The sequence below is a fragment of the Erpetoichthys calabaricus genome, chromosome 11 (assembly GCF_900747795.2).
Source record: "Erpetoichthys calabaricus chromosome 11, fErpCal1.3, whole genome shotgun sequence".
NCBI classification, from domain to species: Eukaryota; Metazoa; Chordata; class Cladistia; order Polypteriformes; family Polypteridae; genus Erpetoichthys; species Erpetoichthys calabaricus.
This window is the reverse complement of record NC_041404.2, coordinates 42,859,283-42,879,268: the sequence shown is the minus strand read 5'-3', so window position 1 is coordinate 42,879,268 and position 19,986 is coordinate 42,859,283. Positions and strand designations below refer to the sequence as shown.

Genomic DNA, 19,986 nt, shown 5'->3' with positions numbered 1-19,986 from the left:
TGCTCAATACTTTGTCAATGCACCTTTGGCAGCAATTATAGCCTCAAGTCTTTTTGAATATGATGCCACAAGCTTGGCACACCTATCCTTGGCCAGTTTCGCCCATTCCTCTTTGCAGCACCTCTCAAGCTCCATCAGGTTGGATGGGAAGCGTCGGCGCACAGCCATTTTAAGATCTCTCCAGAGATGTTCAATCAGATTCAAGTCTGGGCTCTGGCTGGGCCACTCAAGGACATTCACAGAGTTGTCCTGAAGCCACTCCTTTGATATCTTGGCTGTGTGCTTAGGGTCGTTGTCCTGCTGAAAGATGAACCGTCGCCCCAGTCTGAGGTCAAGAGCGCTCTGGAGCAGGTTTTCATCCAAGATGTCTCTGTACATTGCTGCAGTCATCTTTCCCTTTATCCTGACTAGTCTCCCAGTCCCTGCCGCTGAAAAACATCCTCACAGCATGATGCTGCCACCACCATGCTTCACTGTAGGGATGGTATTGGCCTGGTTATGAGCGATGCCTGGTTTCCTCCAAACTTTGTAGAATAGGTGGTATACACCTAAACATAAAGGTGCTAAAGTGTTTCTTCAGAGTGATATCATAAGGTAAACCTTTTTGATTACTAAAAGAACCATCCACATAAATGTACAAAGTATACTACTGAACTGTTTACAAACTAGAGTGGGCCTAGGCCATAGGTCTTATTCTTAGCCTTTTCAGGAAGTTTCATGGCCCCATTAGTAAGCGTAAATTAATTTGGCTATCTTACCTTGGTTTGCAGAACATCAGCAATATTAGGCTTTTTTTAATTTCATTTTATTTTAAGTATCCACGAAGGGGCAGCTCTAGGCTTGTGTCGGCCCTGGGCAGAGAAAGAATCGGTGGCCCCTTCGCCCACCAATGTCAATATGGTATCTTATGCACAGTATCTTATTAACTTGTAAGACGACTCACCCACTTGCACTAGCTTCGCTTCTATATGCGCATGTCCGTAACTTGAAAACCAAGTGGCAGCCCATGATATTCTAATTACGGCAGACCGTTATAATACTACACATAGCTTACTGCTTCGACTCTAGCAACATTAGTAAATACAGCGTACTAATTAACAAGAAACATAATGTTTTCGGCCACATTGCCGTCAGCTGTGTCATTATTTTATCTTTCTGTTTTATATTCAATATATATTAGCGTGGCGGGCCCTGGGATTTTGCAACCCTGCGCAGGTGCACAGTTTGCACATGCCTAAGGCTGCCCCTGATGCAGGTTTGACATACAGGTTATTGGAGAATTAAAGGCATCTGTGTACATATGGGTAAGACAATATGTGAAAACTTTTCAGGAAAATCTACTCTTAGTTTCCTTAGAAGGCTGGCGTCCTTCAACATCTGCGACAGACTGCTGTCACTGTCCTGCTCCACTGACAGACTGAGGAGATTGTTCCTCCCCCACACTATGCTACTCTTCAATTCCTCCCGGGAGGGTAAACGTTAACATTATACAAAGATTTTGTCTGTCTGTACACTGTACCTGCATTTTTATCACTCTTTAATTTAATATTGTCTTTATCAGTATGCTGCTGCTGGAGTATGTGAATTTCCCCTTGGGATTAATAAAGTATCTATCTATCTATCTATCTATCTATCTATCTATCTATCTATCTATCTATCTATCTATCTATCTATCTATCTATCTATCTATCTATCTATCTATCTATCTATCTATCTATCTATCTATCTATCTATCTATCTATCTATCTATCTATCTATCTATCTATCTATCTATCTATCTTGGTGCTCCTGAGCTCATTAAGTTTGCTAAGTTGCATCGATGGAAGCCTAGATAAAATCATCAGTATTGTGAAGTTCAAAATCTATTTAGAATGCATTCACCTTGTCTTGTAGCTAGACATCACTTTTTGTGATTGCTGTCACATTCCTTGTATATGTGCTGAAACTTCTGAGACCATAAAATGTACTGAATTATCAGGTGACCACAAAGTTTGCTTTTGTGTTTTTCTTTTTTTCCAGTCATATGGCTTTTACAGCTTTGTATGTAGATTTCTATTGTAGTACCAAAATGAAACATTCTAACTTTTTAACTTTGTTATGAAAATTTTAATTTATCCAAAGTTTTTCAAAGGTGTAACCTATTCTTCCAGGAACACATTGGTATTCAGCTCCACTACTACATTATATAATTTAACATTTTGGGTTTGTTTATTAGAGTTCTGTCTTCCTAGTATCAACCTTTGCTGGTTAATTAAAACCTTGATCCTTCTCTTGATGTCATTCTTATTTAATTCTGTTACTTCCCACTCCTACAGTAAAGTTTTGGTGTATTCATAAACTTCTTCCTGAAATCTCAGTTGTCAGTGTACCAATCAATAATAATAATAATGATAATAATTGTGAAATTAAAGTGGGTATTGGAACAAAAAGTTTGCTTAAGTTTAATGTCTTAATCTGTACAATGTAGTTTGCTAATTGTTCTTAATTGTTGCTGACTTTATCATTATTGTTTGGTATTACATATTATAATGTAAATTAAAAAAATCCTTTAAATATGAAAATAAATTATAGGTTATAGGTAAGCCTTGCAATCTGCATATTATGTTAGTTTTTTATGGCTTGCTCAGCAATACAATCTCTGGGCACTTTCTTTTTATTGATGATGTAAATAATGATTGTACAAGAAAATGACCTCATTATTATTAAAAACATGTTTTCACTGAACAAAAACTAAAACTTCCCTCAAACTTTTTTCCAATGCAAAACACACAAAAGCAAACAATGCTTGCAGAAGCAATAAGTGAAAGGTCTAGGACACCCCAAGTCAATTAATCTTGTTAGGTTTCCAATACAAGACAGCAAACAATACATGTTCATGAAAGTTTTGATATATCATCTTAAAAGAATATCCCAGACAGATGGTATATTAATGGGTGACAGTCTTAATTCAGTATTACAGTACAAAGGATTTTCAAACAAATGTATAATGTTATACTTATGAAATTAACTTTACATTAGTCTGTCTATATATGTATAGGGTGAAAAGTGGTATAACTCTAAAGCATTTAAAATATAAGCAAAAATAAAAAAACAGAGAAATACAAGATACCTCACATTACATTCCCAGACCTCCTAAATCGTTTTCATGATTGTTGAAAGGAGAAGACTTTGACTTTTGAAATATTTGCCTGGTATCTCTTTTTAATTTTAATTCAGAACTGTTTGTCTATAGAGAAAAGCAACAAATCGTAACCCCTTAAATTGTCTGAGTTACTCCCCAATTTTCCTGATGGATTCTGATATCAATTTACTGGTCTAGCTTAATGTTTGATGTTAGCAAATGTCATTAAAAAATCACGCATCAAATGGCCTTTATTCATTCAGCTGCAACATCTACTTTCTTCTCTATTAAATTGATGTAGCCTCTACATTATCCTCACAAATGTTTTAATTTCTCTATCAGGATTTTGATTCTGCCTTGTAGTTCATACTGGCAGGTAAAAGCCACCTGTAACCCTTTTTTCAGTGTGTGCTGCATAGTGTTTTCATTACTATTATTATTTTTTTTCTTTTGCCTTAAGCTGGTTTTGCATACTTAGGTTAATGCTGATATATATATATATATATATATATATATATATATATATATATATATATATATATATATATATATATATATAATATAGTAATGTAACATACTATACAAATCTTACACAGATTTAAGTTATAATAAACTGCAGGATGAGACTTATAAGTTCTTTCCCTTCTGGGATACTGTTTTAGCCCTCTGATAGTCAATGGTGATAGTTATTTATTAGCATAAATAATTACATTATTTTCCATCAATACATTTTCTAAATTCATGTATTTTAATTCACAGTTGTGAGGCACTGGGGCGTATAGCACAAGGTAGGAGGAGTTAATTCAGTATAGAATACTAAATGAGTGCAAGGCATATAAAATAAAGATTAATTTCAGCCTGGACCAGTTTTAGAGATGCCAACTAATCTTACCTTCTATTGGGGATGTAGGAGAAAATTATAATATCCAAATTAAATGGAGACAGCAATTAAAATGACCAAATGTACATGCTTCTAGGCTTTGATTTGGTCCCCAGAATCTGGAGGTGAGAGGCAATACTGGCAACCAATGTGCCATTCCTACATACAATTACTAATAATATTAAAAATATGTATAATTTATTAACAGTAGCTGCATAGTTTTATTTTTGGATTTTTAATGAAAAGGCCATATTTTTAAGTTAAGAATGTGCTTGCAGTAGTTCATATTAACACACGATGTCACTGCTTTCCAGCATTGCGATTATTTCAGGAAAAAAAAATCAAATCACGCCCTCCGTTTCATCTCCGCCTTCTGTCCAGAAGAAAACAACAAGCGCTGACATTTTTTTATTCTGCTTATCTGGAAACTATATTTTTCTTAAGTTATGTTAGAAGCACCAGAATGTGGACTGAAGCGACTAACTGAAACGACTTTTTGCATCAAGAAAGTAATTTGAAAACATGTTAACAATGAAAGGATTTAATGGCCACAAAGGGCCCATCATCCTATCTGCATTGCTTTTGTGCTTTTGGAAAACTGCGTTTGCTCTCCTGCGTTATTCTGTTGCAGAAGAATCAGTATCCGGGACTACTGTCGGGAATATTATAAAGGATCTGGGTCTCGATTTGAAAAATCTTGAAGGTCGAGGTTTCAGAGTTATTTCTGGATTAAAAGAAGAGCTGTTACAGGTAAATCACAAGACCGGAGTCCTGTTTGTAAATGATATCATTGACAGAGAAGCGCTATGCGATAAAGAAAAGGCTTGTTTTCTAAGCTTTAAGATTGTTATTGAAAATCCTTTAGAAATACATCAGGCAGAAATTGAAATCGTTGACATAAATGATAATTCTCCGGCCTTTCGCGGTAAGAACAAAAGCCTGGAAATTTCAGAATCCACTCCAATAGGATCGCGTTACCCGTTAGATGGCGCCTATGATCTCGATTCTGGTGTGAATTCGTTAAAATCATACGAGCTGAGTCAAAATGATCATTTCATTCTTCAAGTGAAAGAAAGCAGTAAGAGAAATAAAATTCCAGTTTTGGTGTTACAGAAAGCATTGGACAGGGAAGTCGAAGCAAAATACGATCTTTTCTTAACGGCCTTTGATGGAGGGAGTCCTCCTAGGTCGGGAAATATGAATATCACTATAATTGTAGGGGACGTTAATGACAATGCTCCAGTTTTTGATGAAGAAACTTATTCTGTAACAATAGAGGAAAATGTTCCTTTTGAAACACTTATTGTAAAGGTAAAGGCTTCGGATAAGGACGAGGGGATTAATGGTGAGATCATGTATTCCTTCGAAGAATCTGTTCCTAAAGTCGGTGAATTATTTCAGTTAGAGGTTAATACTGGCGAAATTACAGTCAAGGGTGTGATAGACTTTGAAGAGAAAGAATTTTATGAGATAGAGGTAAAAGCGACAGACAGAGGGCAAATGCCAATGAGTAGCTTGTGCACGATATTCATTAAGATTAAAGACATGAACGACAACACACCCCGCATAGAAATTACATCATTAACAAGTTCGGTTCCTGAAAATATAAAACCAGGTACAGCAGTCGGGTTAATCAGCGTTACAGACCTTGATTCTGGAGCGAATTCAAAAATAGCATGCTCCTTAACTAATAACTTGCCTTTTGAGCTGAAACCATCATTTCAAGAGAATATGTATTCTTTAATAACAAAGACACGACTTGATCGGGAGTCTACATCCCAGTACAACATAACAATAACCGCAAAAGATTTTGGCCATCCATCTCTGTCTTCTTATAAAAGTGTATTTGTTAAGGTGTTAGATGTGAATGATAATCATCCCAGATTTTTACAAGACTCGTTTGCTTTCTATATCGTGGAAAATAACACCCCCGGAGGATTAATATTTGCATTAAGCGCAATTGACGAGGACGAGAATGAAAATGCTGTCATCACTTACTATCTCCGAGAAACTGAAGCCGCTGAGAAACAAGTCGTGCCTTTTCTTAGCATCAATTCTGACAATGGACACGTGTTTAGTTTTATTGCCTTTGACTTTGAAGAAGTGAAAAGCTTCAAATGTATTGTTATAGCTAAAGACTCTGGAGTTCCGTCGCTCAGTAGCAATGTCACTGTGACTGTGTTTATTTTGGATCAAAACGACAATCCCCCAGTAATCGTTTTCCCACTTACCATAAATGGAACTGCTGTTGTTCAAGAAACCATTCCTAGAAATGTGAAAACAGGTTATTTAGTTACAAGAATCAGAGCCTATGATGCCGATGTAGGTTATAATGCTTGGCTTTCTTATTCTCTGGAGGAAGCTACTGACCAGTCACTTTTCAGCGTTGGGCGCTATACAGGAGAAATCAGGACTCGCAGAGCTATAGCTGATTCTGATATCAGCGTACAAAAGATGATCATATTGGTAAAAGACGGCGGGAGCGTTTCATTTTCTGCATCTGCGACAGTAATCGTGACAGCAGCTGAAAACGTGGAAGCCCATGCGTTATCTGAAATTAAATCAATCAACACAGGAGAAGACCAAGAAAATAAGATGACGTTTTATTTAATTATTGTTTTGAGCTCTGTTTCGTCTCTGTTTATCGTTAGTCTGATTACCTTGATTGCCTTTCAGTGTCACAGAGCACATCGCAATTTATTACGTAAAAAGTATTTAAGTGACACTAACTATGTCGAAGTGAGCGGATCGCTTTTTCACGGTCAACAGTACCAGACTGCAGAAAGACGACTAATGTTTGTTGCACCAGGAATGAACAGAGATGGTGTGATGGATATGGGAAGTAATGCAAATACTCTGGTTATTTCCGACAATGGAGTTCAAATTTCACAAAAGGTAAGCGTGTATTACTTTCATTTAAATTGTAATTGCATATCAAATAATACGGTTTTTAAAAAAATATTTCAAGATATATTTTACCAAATATATTACCATAGAAAAACATTTTAGACTTACTTTATTTCAAAAGAAAATCGAATTTGATGATATTAATAAGCTATTCGGTATATTGATGGAAAAGTTACTTTTTTGTTTAAAGCTGATATCTATGTGTATTTTGTCTCTATGCTGTAAGTGTAAGTGCTTCCTGATTTTCTTGTACCATTTTTTAAAGTTCCAATTCCCAAATTCTCAACATTCACACAATAGGTTGTCCACTTTGTCATTGAAATTGTTTTGTTGTATTTATTTATTTATTTATTTATTTATTTATTATTCATATTTCGAGGGTATGCCACTCTTAGCACACACCATTCAAACTCTTTTGTTGTTTAGACGTTCCTTCCTTACTCAGATTATGAAGGAAAAGCTTGCTATCTGTACTGGGAGGACTGCTTCATTCCTGTTTAGTCACAATTGCGTTAGGACCTAGTCCAGGTCTTCAAAATTCTCAAAGGCATGGATAAAATAGACCCAAACAAATTCTGTCAATTAAAACTGAGAATAACATACTGAAAAACACTAGTAGAAAGTAAGGAGCAGTGCATTTAGGATTGAAGCCAGGAAGCACATCTTTACTCAGACAGTTGTAGGATCTGGAATAAACTGCCAAGATCTATAGTTGAAGAAGAAACCTTGTAAACATTTTTAATTATGTCATTGAGTTATTGAAACAACTTAACTATTAGCTTAACAAACAGGCTTGATGGACTGAAGGGTATCCTCTCGTTTGTCAAACTGCTTACTTTCTCATGTTTCAAATGTTCTTTCTGTTAACTTTAAGAGGAATGCAACAGCTACTTGTCATTTAGAACAGTTGTATAATTTAATAGTTAAGTCACTGTAATAAAATGATCATTCAGTAATCTCAAATGCAATGTGAATTGCATTTCAAAATGGTAATATTGATGTTAAGGTGTGTCACTTTGAAGTGGTGAGTTCAGTTCAATGAACAAGTGATCTTTGGTTTATGTGTATTGTATTCAAGCAATTGGAAAATTATTAGAGGTTTGAAAAATGACATCAAGATTCTGAAACTAGTGGCAAAGTGAAAAAAAAAGGTTCTTCAGACTCACGCTCATCAAGTGGGGTAGGGCCATGAGGTACAAGAGAAGACCTCTCTACAGGTAATCATTTCTAATTTATTTTGGATAAAAAAATAAAAGTAAAAACAATATATATTATTAAGATCAGCTATTTGCAAAGTAGGCATAGTAAAAAGTCGTAAGACCACAAAGAAACAACAATTTTGTTTTGTGTTTCTTGGACAATACATTTTTTTTTGCTGGTAGCATTTTATGAGTGGCCTGTTTTTACTAATGAACATGTTGTTAACACAATTTTAAAGAAAACTAATATAATAATTCAGAAAGTTTGAAACCTTACATTTACTAATAGATAAACAAGCCACACAATTTCTTGAATGACTATTCATGCAATAAATCAGTTATCTTTTTGGAAATCAGGTTTAGTTGCTTTTTAACATGAAACGAGACCTCATAATAACAGATCAATTTATTCAATATTTTAAAAGCTCATTACACATGCATGACCAGGGATCTGGCTTATTTCTAAACCAAAATTAGGCCTAAATTAAAATGCATTTTTGTTGAGAAATTAACCAAATCAGATTGACCTTTCCAAGCAATGTTCTTACTCTGTTATTTTCTATAGTCTCACTGTAATTTTGCTTGTGTCTGGCAAGTGGTTTAAAAAAAAAATTGAAAGGTATACATCTTAATCACTATGGTTTAAGGTTTAAGGTTTAAGGTTTCTTTACTTAGTCATGTTTACACAAGAAAACATGAAATTTGCCTTCTCAGTTGTATCTAATAACAGACAGAATGAAATAAAACAGACAAAAAGAAACAAGAAAGGTTAAGGTGAGGCAGTTAGATAATACATATTTACACCAAAAAAAAAAAAAAAAGGTTACAGGATATATATCAAAACCTTAATCATTATCTCTGATATTTCTCATTGAAAAGTCGTATGGCACTAGGAAGAAAGGAGGTTCTGGAGCGATTTGTGTGGGTTTTCAAAGCGACTATCCTTCCTGATTTACTGAACTTTAGTTCTACATGTAATGGATGACTGTCATCAGTTGAGATGATTTCCAGTTTCTTTAACATTGCCCTCTGACACACACTAGTCAAATCATCTACATCAGCCCCGATAATTTTAGCTGTATACTTTGTAATCTGCTGGAGCTTTTTTGAGTTTGAGTTGGTCACATATCACTGTAAATTCTACAGTGAAAAGAAAAAAAATGTGCATTTAAATTTATTGTTTCAAAGATTTTTTTTATTTTTATTTTTACATTTTCACTTAATTTCTGTAAATCTTTAACCAAAATGTGCCACTGAGCATTTCTTAATACCCTTCTAACAATCCAAAAGTATATAGCAGACATTGTGCATTTGATTGTATTGTTAAAACCTGAGAAGATCATTTATTTTATTGTTTTCTACTTGGCATTTTAACATTTATTTTGACTTCTACTATAATTCCAGTTATTTAACTACTTTTAAGCTGTATAGCAACTGCCTAAAGTTACTTATAACTTTCCAGTTTATAAACAGTTCAAAAATGCATGGAGCTGTCCATGGTACTTATACAAGGAATGAAAAATGACGTTTATTACAGTCTGCAGTGAAATGTTTCTACTTTTAGGAATAGAACAGATCTTTTACAACTGGGGTTTATATCATTGATGGATGCTATTAAAATGTTCCTTGAAGATTAAATTGCTTTTTAAGTTTTATTCTGCCAAATCATCGTTATATTTTCATTTTTAATTTCAAATTATATTTTAAGCCACATCCACATATTGTACTAAGGGACTGTAATTACTACAAAAAAAAAAAGAAGAAGAGAGTTAGTGTGGAAGGCAAATTAGAAAGCAGAGAACCAAAGAAAACTTGGGGTGCCAACCTGGTCACCGCATTTACAAAAAATGTCCAGAAAAGGAACAAAAATGAGAGTGTGGTGGTGCAATACATAATAGGTGCAACATCTGCCTCTTAACCCTCAACAGTTTCTATATAGCCTACTCTTGGCTCTGTCAAGCAGGTCTGGGCCTTGGAGCTGTGGGACTTAGATCCTCCGACTGAGACATCATCTTCTGGGAGCCCTCAGATTTTCATTGTTCTGACTGTAAGTGGAGCATCTCAGTTGAATGGGGGTGTTAGTGAGGGGGTTCCCTCCTTGGGGTCTCCTTGGAGTTAAGGAGGAGAAAATAGGTGGAATTGTCAGCATTCGTGCCCACATTTCTCCTGGTGGGTAATTACATACTATATCCAAGCCTGGAAGGTGATCCTCAGATGCCAATGTGTGATCGATAGGTAGGTAGGTAGGTAGGTAGGTTGGTAAGTCGGTCGGTCGGTCAGTCGGTCGGTCAGTCAAGTTACAAATATGTGATCTTTAACAACTAGGCATGCCTGCTTAAAAATAAAGGTGCCATAGTGGTTCTTCAAAGCAGTGCCTTAGGGGAAATATTTTTGGTTCCAAAATAAACAACCATCCATATGAATTTTCCAGAAAGAACCATTATTTATTTAGATTCACAACAGGCTCCATAAATAGCTATGTATAGATAATAACAGATTTGTGAAATACTAAAGGGGTTCCTAATTTTAATAGGACTCTTGCTGCATGCAGTAACCTAGGTTAAGTTCAGTTTTTCTTGATCTTTATATACTGCTCAATAGCCTATTAAACTTTTAATATTTCTGCATTGTCCACATATTAGGATCCTCTTTCAATGTCCAAAAAATCAATTGTCTATTCAAAGAACTCTTGACAGAATTAAATGATTCATTGTCCAGCAATGCCGGTTCAAGGAACCACACAACCTGATACACTGTGATTACAAAACCAAAATTTTTAAGATAGTGATTGTGTAGTTGAAAGATATGTATGAGTTCCTGAAGAAAAACTTTCATATGTATCACAGCAGGAAGAAAGTGTGAGGATGGCTGTTATTGTGTTGGTTCAAAACAATTTTGTCCAACATGCTTGGTATAGCAAGAATATGAATGGAGATATGTATGAGGTTTGTAATTTATGTCATGAAGAGGTTGTCATGTTGAAAGTGAAGACATAGTAGCTACAGAAATACATTAGAATGGGGGCGGGGGTACAGAAATGCAACCTGCATAACAGGTATAACACCTATAAAGGTATACAAAAGTATAGAAACACTGAAGCACAGGTATGTTATATGTTTAAGAAACACATTATGGAAGAAATATCCACTGATCCTGATTAGTAGAATCGAATCCTGCTTTTGACAGTGGGAAGAAGGCACTTGGACTGACTCTGATTTAGTTTGTGGAGATAATAAGAATTTCACTGAAACCTACAGTTTTACAGAAATTAAATGCATTTGTGAATGAGATAAAAATATAAGAAAGGGATGTGTAACATTCAGCTGCTTGCCTTTTTTGTTGAAAGAATGAGTGTTATTTTGAGAGGGAGTGATTGAGGCTAAAATATTTTAACTAAATTAGGTGCAGTGTCTCAAACCTCAGACATTTACAATTAAAATTTTGTCTGTATATTTTCTTACTACTTATGCCTTTTCATGGTCTTTGTTTCATTTCTATAAATCCATGAAGGATACAGAATTCAGACATAGCCATTGTCTTTGTCTGTTAATAAAATTACAATCCTTCTCATGATTCTATTCTTATTTAAATACTGCTACAACCTATTAAACTAAATTCAGAAAGGTTTCAATGTAGATTTAACAGACTACTTATTCAACTCTCAATCTACAATGCACCAATCTATTAAATGAAGATATAATAATAATAATTTTCATGTTAATAATAATAATAACAATAATAATAATAATAATAATAATAATAATAATAATAATAGGGGAATTAAAATGGTTATTGCAAGAGAAAAGTTACATAATCAACAAAATTACCTAATAAACATATACAATGTAATTTACTAATATTTCTTGATATTTGCCAGCTTTGCCATCTCCATAATTGCCTATTACTTATTCACTACCTTGAAAATTAAGTATCATGTAATTTCATTATGGCTTGCTCAGGCATACATTCTGTAGACATGTCTCCTTTATTAATGATATGACTATTGATTACAAAAGAAAATGAACTCAGGTTTAGAAAAACACATTGTCACCCAACCTAGACTAAAAATTCCTTCATACTTTTTGTCAGTGCAAAATATGCAAAGCAGATAATGCATGGGGAGAAAAAGTACAAGGTCTAGAATCCAACAAATCAACTTAAAGAATATTTTCCAGTTCAAGATAGCAAACAAATATATCTACACCAAAGGGATGATACATACTGTAATTGCAAAAGAACACCACAGACTGATGGTGCATTTGTGGATGGAAGTGACTAAATTCAGTTATGCTGTAAACGATTTACAACCAAATACACATTGTTATGCTAGTTAAACTTCCTTCAAATCACACAGTATATACATTAATTAAAGAAAATGTGGTATAACTCTAAAGCATTATAGAATATAAGCAGAAGAAAATCACAAATATGAAAGTTCCGTCTCATTATATTCTCAAACCTGATGAATCTGTTTCAAGGTCGTGTGGAGAACAAGAACTTGATTTGTATCTCTTGTAATTTTAATTTAGAACTATCTGTATGTGCAGAAAAAAGTAACAATTCTCAATTTCTTAAACCGTTTGAGTTTCTGAGAAATTGCATGGATGAATTCTTATGACAAGTTCCTAGTCAAACTTCATGTTTGGATTTAGCAAATATAATTAATAAATTAATACATATAGAAAAAATTGGCTTTATTCATGGAGCTATCAACATCTGCTGTTTTCTTTGTTCAACTGATGTGGCCCGTATATCATCTTCTAAAGAATTTTCTTTCCTTAGACCAGTGTTTCTCAACCTTTAAGTATTTGCGACCTGAGTTTTCATAACCGTTTTAATCGCGCCCCCCTAACATTTTTTGAAACCCTAATAAAATCTATTCCTATATTTTTTGCTGCCGATACACTGCTACAAGTTTAGAATTTTCCTACGAATAGCAAAATTACGCCACGTATGGCAACATTCGCACCCCCTTTTTTGCTAGGGGGGTGCGCCCCATAGTTTGAGAACCGCTGCCTTAGATACTGATTAGGTGTAAGACCGCATGTATGTGCTTCATCTCTAACTGGTACTCATATATTCCTGTTTTTCATAATCTATCTCTTTATATTATTGGATACTCCACCCCTTACTACATTGCTCTCCTTTAGGTATTTCCACACTGGTGATATTTTTGATGATTTTGGGCTCTGGCCATTTTAGGAACTAAGGTTGAAGTTTTACATAATTTCTTCTTCTTGTTGTCTTTTGTCTTCAACTGATATCAGTTCTTGAGACATGCAGTTTATCACTTTCCCCCTCATCTGATTTTGACTTTTCTCATTCTCTCCTGTTGAATATAAAATATTCAATGTGGCAACATGGTCGCCCATCCGCTATTATCTTATTCTTTGGGAAAAAAAAAGAAAAAGCTTCAATAATATTACTGTTTCCTCAAGGAACCCCAATTATTGTCATATTCATTTTAATTTGATCAATTTGCTTAAATGTTATTCCTTATAAATGTTTTGTAATACTGTATGTTTATGCTGTTTACTAACTCTTCCATTTTGCTACTTAAATATTCCTAGGACATTCCTCCACAAGCCTCTGTCACTGCCTACTGGATTTTTGTTTTAAACTCTCATTTATTCTCTTTGTTTAAATTCCTGTCTTAGTCCACATGTTCTTCCTTCTGCACCTTTCCATGCTCTCTCTTAATCTACTTCAGCAGTGGATGTTGTTCCTGGGTATCGTCACTGAAAAGCAGCCGTCGAACTCTTACTGAAACTCTTCTTTCTTTTTCTGTTGAATCCAGACAATTTTACTTCTATTATCTGATTCTTCATGAACTTTCAGCATTTAGGATCATCAGAACATCTCAGTTCAATATTAGGAATGGCTTTCAGTCAGCAGTATTGTGGGTAACTGGATGTCAGGTAGCTGGTGAAGCCAGGCGCTCATCCTCCTCTTGGTCTTTTTTCTTTTGGTTTGGCTGTGGACTGCTGTTTTCCTTTTTTAGTGTTGTGCAGGCTCTGTGTAGTAATCAGATTCTGTTTTTTATTCCTCTATTTCTAACTGAGTAGAGCTAGGGTGTTTGTTTAATATGTATTTTAATTGTATTTTTTTATATATTTACAGTTTCATTCACTAAGATTTGCTTGTAAAAAAAAAGGATAAAATAGCTATTCGTGTCTTGGACAATGTATACTGCATAAACATCATGACATTCGTAAAGCATTCAACTCAGTTGACCGAGCTTCCCTGTGGGACATCCTGAGACTTCATGGGATTCCCTGAAAGTTGTTGGATATCATGGCTGGCCTGTGCACTGGTACTGTGAGTGCTGTGCAGAGTGAAGGCAGGACGTCTGTGTTTTTCCCACTTGATTCTGGAGTTTGTCAGCGGTGTGTTTTTGCTCCTACTGTGTTCGGTGCTTGCATAGCCAGGGTGTTGGGTATGGATGTGGGGTCCAATGGCAGTGGGGCATTTGTTTGTCAAGAAAGATTCACTGATCTTGACTTTGCCAACAATGCTGTGATGTTCGTAGAGTCAATGGAGGCCCTAATATAAGCTCCCGAGAGACTTAGCAAGGAGTTTGAGTGTCTGGGCTTGCTAGTGTCCTTGATCCAGGTCTTTAATGACCTCTTGTGCACAGCCATCAGCAGTGTGTCTGTCTGCAGAGAGAATTTTGACCGCGTTAAGAGGTTTACTTACCTAAGCAGTGACATTCATGTCTCTGGTGACTCTTCCTATGAAGTCAGTAGATGGATTGGGAAAGCATGAGGGGTCATGAGGTTGCTGGAAAAGGGTGTGTGGTGTTCCCAATATCTATGCAAAAAGAATGAAGGTCCAAGTCTTTAGAGTCCTGGTGCTTCCTGTCTTGCTATATGGTTGCGAGACATGGACACTATCCAGTGAACTGAGATGAAGACTGGACTCCTACGCTACTGTGTCTCTTTGGAGAATCCTAGGGTAACACTTGTTTGACTTTGTGTGAAATGAGTGGTTGCTCACAGAGTCGTGAATGAGGCACATTACCTGCATTATGAGGGAGTGTCAGTTATGGCACTACTGCCATGTGGCTCTATTCCCAGAGGGTGATCCAACTCGCAGAATCCTCATTGTTGAGGGCCAGAGTGTCTGGACCAGGACAAGGTGACACCCACGTAACACCTGGCTGCGGCAGATAGATGGTCATTTCTGGACTGTGGGACTGGACCACGTGTTTGCCTGGGTGGTTGCCAGCCAGCACCCTGAGCTGTTTTGTTATGTGGTGGGTGCAGTGCTCCCAACTTGACTGGACCTAACCTGACTTCACTTTAACCCACACTTCTCATGAACACAACATCAGTCATGAATTGTGTTCTTTGTAGGCCTTAAAAACTTTAGATCTAGCTTTTTGTCTCTGAATAAAACATACCAACTAATGATCCCTTCTGGCATGTCCCCAGATTTTCTTATCTTACCATAATGCCATATTTAAGCTTAGGTATGCACTTCCACAAATTTCAGAAATAATTGTTCAGTTTTCATCCAGGTTAATATCTCAGATCAATGTTAGTTTTGTATACTTTTACTGATGCTCATAACTAAAAAGAGAAGAAAAATAATGCTAAAATATAACTTACGCACTAAATCAAATTCACCCAATTTAGGGTATAGAAATGCAACTCATATCTGTTGTTAAGACATGTGGTGTGCCAATTTTCTCCTCACTTATTGTTGAGTTTTCTCATTCTCTCTTGTTGCAGAAAGCACACTGGTCTCTTTGCTGCACAGTGCAAATCCTTCTACTATCCCTTTCCTATGTAGCCAATTTGGCAACATGATTTCCCATCTTTTATTATTTTACTCTGGACAAAAACATTTAACAATATTATTCTGTCCTGTAAAAACTCCAACTGCTGTCATACACATTCTTTTTTAAATCAATTCTTACATCTTATCCCTCATAAATGATTTGCAAAAAGTTTATAAACTCACCCATCTTTGCCACTCTTGTCCCTTAAATGTTCCCAGCACATTCCTTCATGTGCTTTGCCACAGATTCTCTGTCACACCCGTTTGGATTTTTGATTAAAACTCTAATTGATTCACTTTGTCCCTGTTCCTGTCTTACCTTTCATTTTTCTTCTTCTGCATCTTTCCAGGCATTCTCTTAATCCAATCTAGCAGAGGTTGTTTCTCCTGGGTATAGTCACTTTCAAGCTAACTTTGTCCTTTTGCTTAATGTTTGCTTAATGGTGATTCTTGGAAACCGTCCTCCTATAATGTGATACTTCTTGAGGTCTTGGTATTGAGGATCAGCAGAATGCCAGGCTCCAACATTATGAAGTGGCTTTCAGTCATCAGTGTTTTGGGTTACTGAATATCTGGTAGTTGGTGAAGTTGAGAGCTCATCCTCCTCTTGAACTTTTTATTTTTTGTGTCTGATTGTAGACTGCTGCTCTCCTTTGTTTTGTCATGCAGGCTCCACACACTTGTTTTTATTTTTTTGTATATTAACTAATCTTTACTGAGACGGGCTGGGGTGTTTCTTTGCCATGCTTTTATTATATGCATACTGTTAATAAATGTAAACTTATTTTCTTCACTAATAATGGCAAAAAAATGAAAATTTATCTATTTGTGTCCTGGGCAACATACAGTATTTTACATAAGCATTTTAAGTATAATTATTTTATCCTTTGGCTTCTGTGGTTCATTTGTAATGTTATTATTCTCATGAACATTACATTAACTTATTTGATGGACACCTTTGTCCAAGGTAACTTACAAAATTTAGGATACATCAGGTTCCATTTCTTTTAGTTTTTGGACACAGGCAGGGTAAGTAACTTGCTCATGGTCACACACTGACAGCAGCAGGATTTGAACCCACAGTCTAAGGGTTTGAAATCTAATGCTTTAACTATTACACCACACTGCCTGAAGACAGCACCCATCACTAATTACTTTATTTGAATAACCTTAATAACTTTTGAGCTCGCTTCATATCTCTGAATTAAGCAAGCCAAATTATGATATTTTCTCCTTTTCTTAAGTTCACCTAGATTCCCCTATCACCTAATGTCATATTTTAGGTGAACTATGCACTTTACAAACTCCAGGGACAGGTTTCTGTCTCAGGTTACTATCTATATGGAGTCTGTCCATTCTTCCAGTCTTTGCATTGATTCCAGTATCTTCTCACATTTGAAATATTTAAATATTAAGGTAAATGCTGGTTCTAATTTGTCCATCACATTTTTGGTTCTTTCCTGTGTTTCATACTGTTAGGTGAGGCACCAGTTATCTGTTAGGTGAGGCACAGTACAGTATTTGTTTTCCCCAGTGTGTGTTGACATTTACACTGAAAAAAATAAGGTGATGATTCACACTTAATATTTTCAATCTGAACCAATATAATTCTTTTTAGCTTATTGATCCCACAATTTTTAAGTTGAGGCAAATCATTTAGAGTGATTGGGTGCAATTCACTTGTTTTATACTGAAGTAAATCTATTTTTTAAGTTTTTCTTCTTTTTTTGGCAGTTGGAAAGCCATCAAACTGGAAAGTTCGACCGAAAGAATATACAAACGGCCCCTCAAACACAGCACATGAACAACCTAAAATATTAAGTTAACTGAAATAGGATTTCTACGTTTATTCCCTCCACCATAACTTACTTTGGTACAAACTTTTTTTTTACTTTGATTGAAATCTGAAACCAAATATTCCAAGCTACAACTCTAAATGACTAATCTTAAGTTGCTTGAAAGAGAAAATTTACGTTGAATGAACAACAGCAATGTTATACTTTTTTTCAGTGTAGTATTTTCATTTTAAATAAATAATTTAAGATGGTTTTGCTGATAGCAAATATATAGTATAACATACTTTCTGCATCAAATTCACACATGTTTAAGGTATCATAATGCAGATTGTAAATTATAAATCCCTTCCCCTTAACTGAGATACTGGTGTAGCTCTCCAATAGTCTATACTGATAAATATTTACCAGCATTAATAGTTATATTATTTTTCATTCATACATTTTGTCAATCTCCCTATTTCAGTACAAAGCTGTGAGACACTGGGGTCTTCCCTGGTAGTACGTGGTAGGAGATAGATAGATAGATAGATAGATAGATAGATAGATAGATAGATAGATAGATAGATAGATAGATAGATAGATAGATAGATAGATAGATAGATAGATAGATAGATAGATAGATAGATAGATACTTTATTAATCCCAAGGGGAAATTCACACTAGTTCAGTAGAGCTAGTTCAGTCTGGAGCACAAATGTGTGCAAGAGATAGTCATACAAAAACTTACTGCAGCTTGGGCCATTTTAGAGATGCCAATTAAACTTACCTGCTATTGGGGACGTATGTGACAATTATAATATTCAAATTAAAGACATCCAGACAAAAATGAAAATCAACAAACTCTGTATGCTTCTATGCTGTGAGTTGAACCCCCGGGTCTGAAGCTGAAAGGCAAAAGTGGCAAACAATGTGCCATCCTTAAACACTGCTACTAGTCACAATATTAATAAAAATAATTTATTTGCAGTAGCTGAATGTTTTTTTTTTCTTTATTATTGAAATTGCCATACCCATTTTACTAGTTAAGAAAGTGCTTGCAGTAGCTCATGTTAACACGAGATGTCGCTACCTTCCAACGTTACGGTAATTTCAAGAAAAAAACAACATATTCACGCCCTCCGTTCCTTCTCCGCCTTCCATCCTCAAGAAAACAACAAGCGCTGACATTTTTATATTCTGGTGATTTGGAAACTGTAATTTTAAGTTATGTCAGAAGCAGCAGAATGGAAATCTTTTTAACTGAAAAGACTTCAATAAAGTCTTTTGAAAACATGTTACCATTAAGAGGATTTTATGGCCACAAAGGGCCCATCATTCTATCGGCATTTCTTTTGTGCTTTTGGAAAAATGCGTTTGCTCTCCTACGTTACTCTGTGGCGGAAGAATCAGCATCCGGGACTATTATCGGGAATATTATAAAGGATCTGGGTCTCGATTTTAAAAATCTTGAAGGTCGAGGCTTCAGAGTTATTTCTGGATTAAAAGAAGAGCTGATGCAGGTAAATCACAAGACCGGAGTACTGTTTGTAAATGATATCATTGACAGAGAAGCGCTATGCGATAAAGACAAGGCTTGTTTTCTAAGCTTTAAGATTGTTATTGAAAACCCTTTAGAAATACATCAAGCTGAAATTGAAATTATAGATATAAATGATAACTCGCCCGCGTTTCACGTTAAGAACAAAAGCCTGGAAATTTCAGAGTCAGCTCCAGTGGGGTCGCGTTATCCATTAGATGGCGCCTATGACCTCGATTCTGGTGTAAATTCGTTAAAATCATACGAGCTGAGTCAAAACGATCATTTTATTCTTCAAGTGAAAGATGTCAGTAAGAGGAATAAAATTCCAGTTTTAGTGTTACAAAAAGCGTTGGATAGAGAAATGGAAGCAAAATATGATATTATGTTAACAGCCTTTGACGGGGGGAATCCTCCTAAATCGGGAAACATGAATATAAATATAATTGTTGGGGACATTAACGACAATGCACCAGTTTTTGATGAAGAAACCTACTCTGAAACTTTGGAGGAAAATGTTCCTTTTGGAACGCTTATTGTGAAGGTAACGGCTTCGGATATGGATGAGGGCAGTAATGGTGAGATTGCTTATTCGTTCGAAGAATCTGTTCAAAATAAAGTCAATGAATTGTTTGAGTTAGATGTTAATACCGGAGAAATTAGAGTTAAGGGTGTGATAGACTTTGAAGATAAAGAATTTTATGAGTTTGGAATAAAAGCGACAGACAGAGGGCAAATATCAACGAGCAGCTTGTGCACGATATTCATTAAGATTAAAGACATGA

The 19,986-nt window shown here is 35.5% G+C and overlaps 1 protein-coding gene across 20 annotated transcripts in view; it reads left to right on the top strand.

Annotated features, from left to right (window-relative positions):
- Window positions 1-19,986, top strand: part of LOC114660357 (protocadherin alpha-C2-like) — a 480,950-nt gene that overhangs the window by 189,677 nt on the left and 271,287 nt on the right. Inside the window, exon 1 of one of the 20 annotated variants that reach the window (XM_051934078.1) lies at window positions 5,184-6,896. The exons of the other annotated variants lie outside the window; for them this stretch is intronic. Within the exon in view, the coding sequence (XP_051790038.1) occupies window positions 5,199-6,896 (1,698 nt within the window). The 5' untranslated portion in view covers window positions 5,184-5,198. Of the gene's footprint in view, window positions 1-5,183; window positions 6,897-19,986 lie in introns of those variants that run through there. 20 annotated transcript variants of the gene reach the window in all.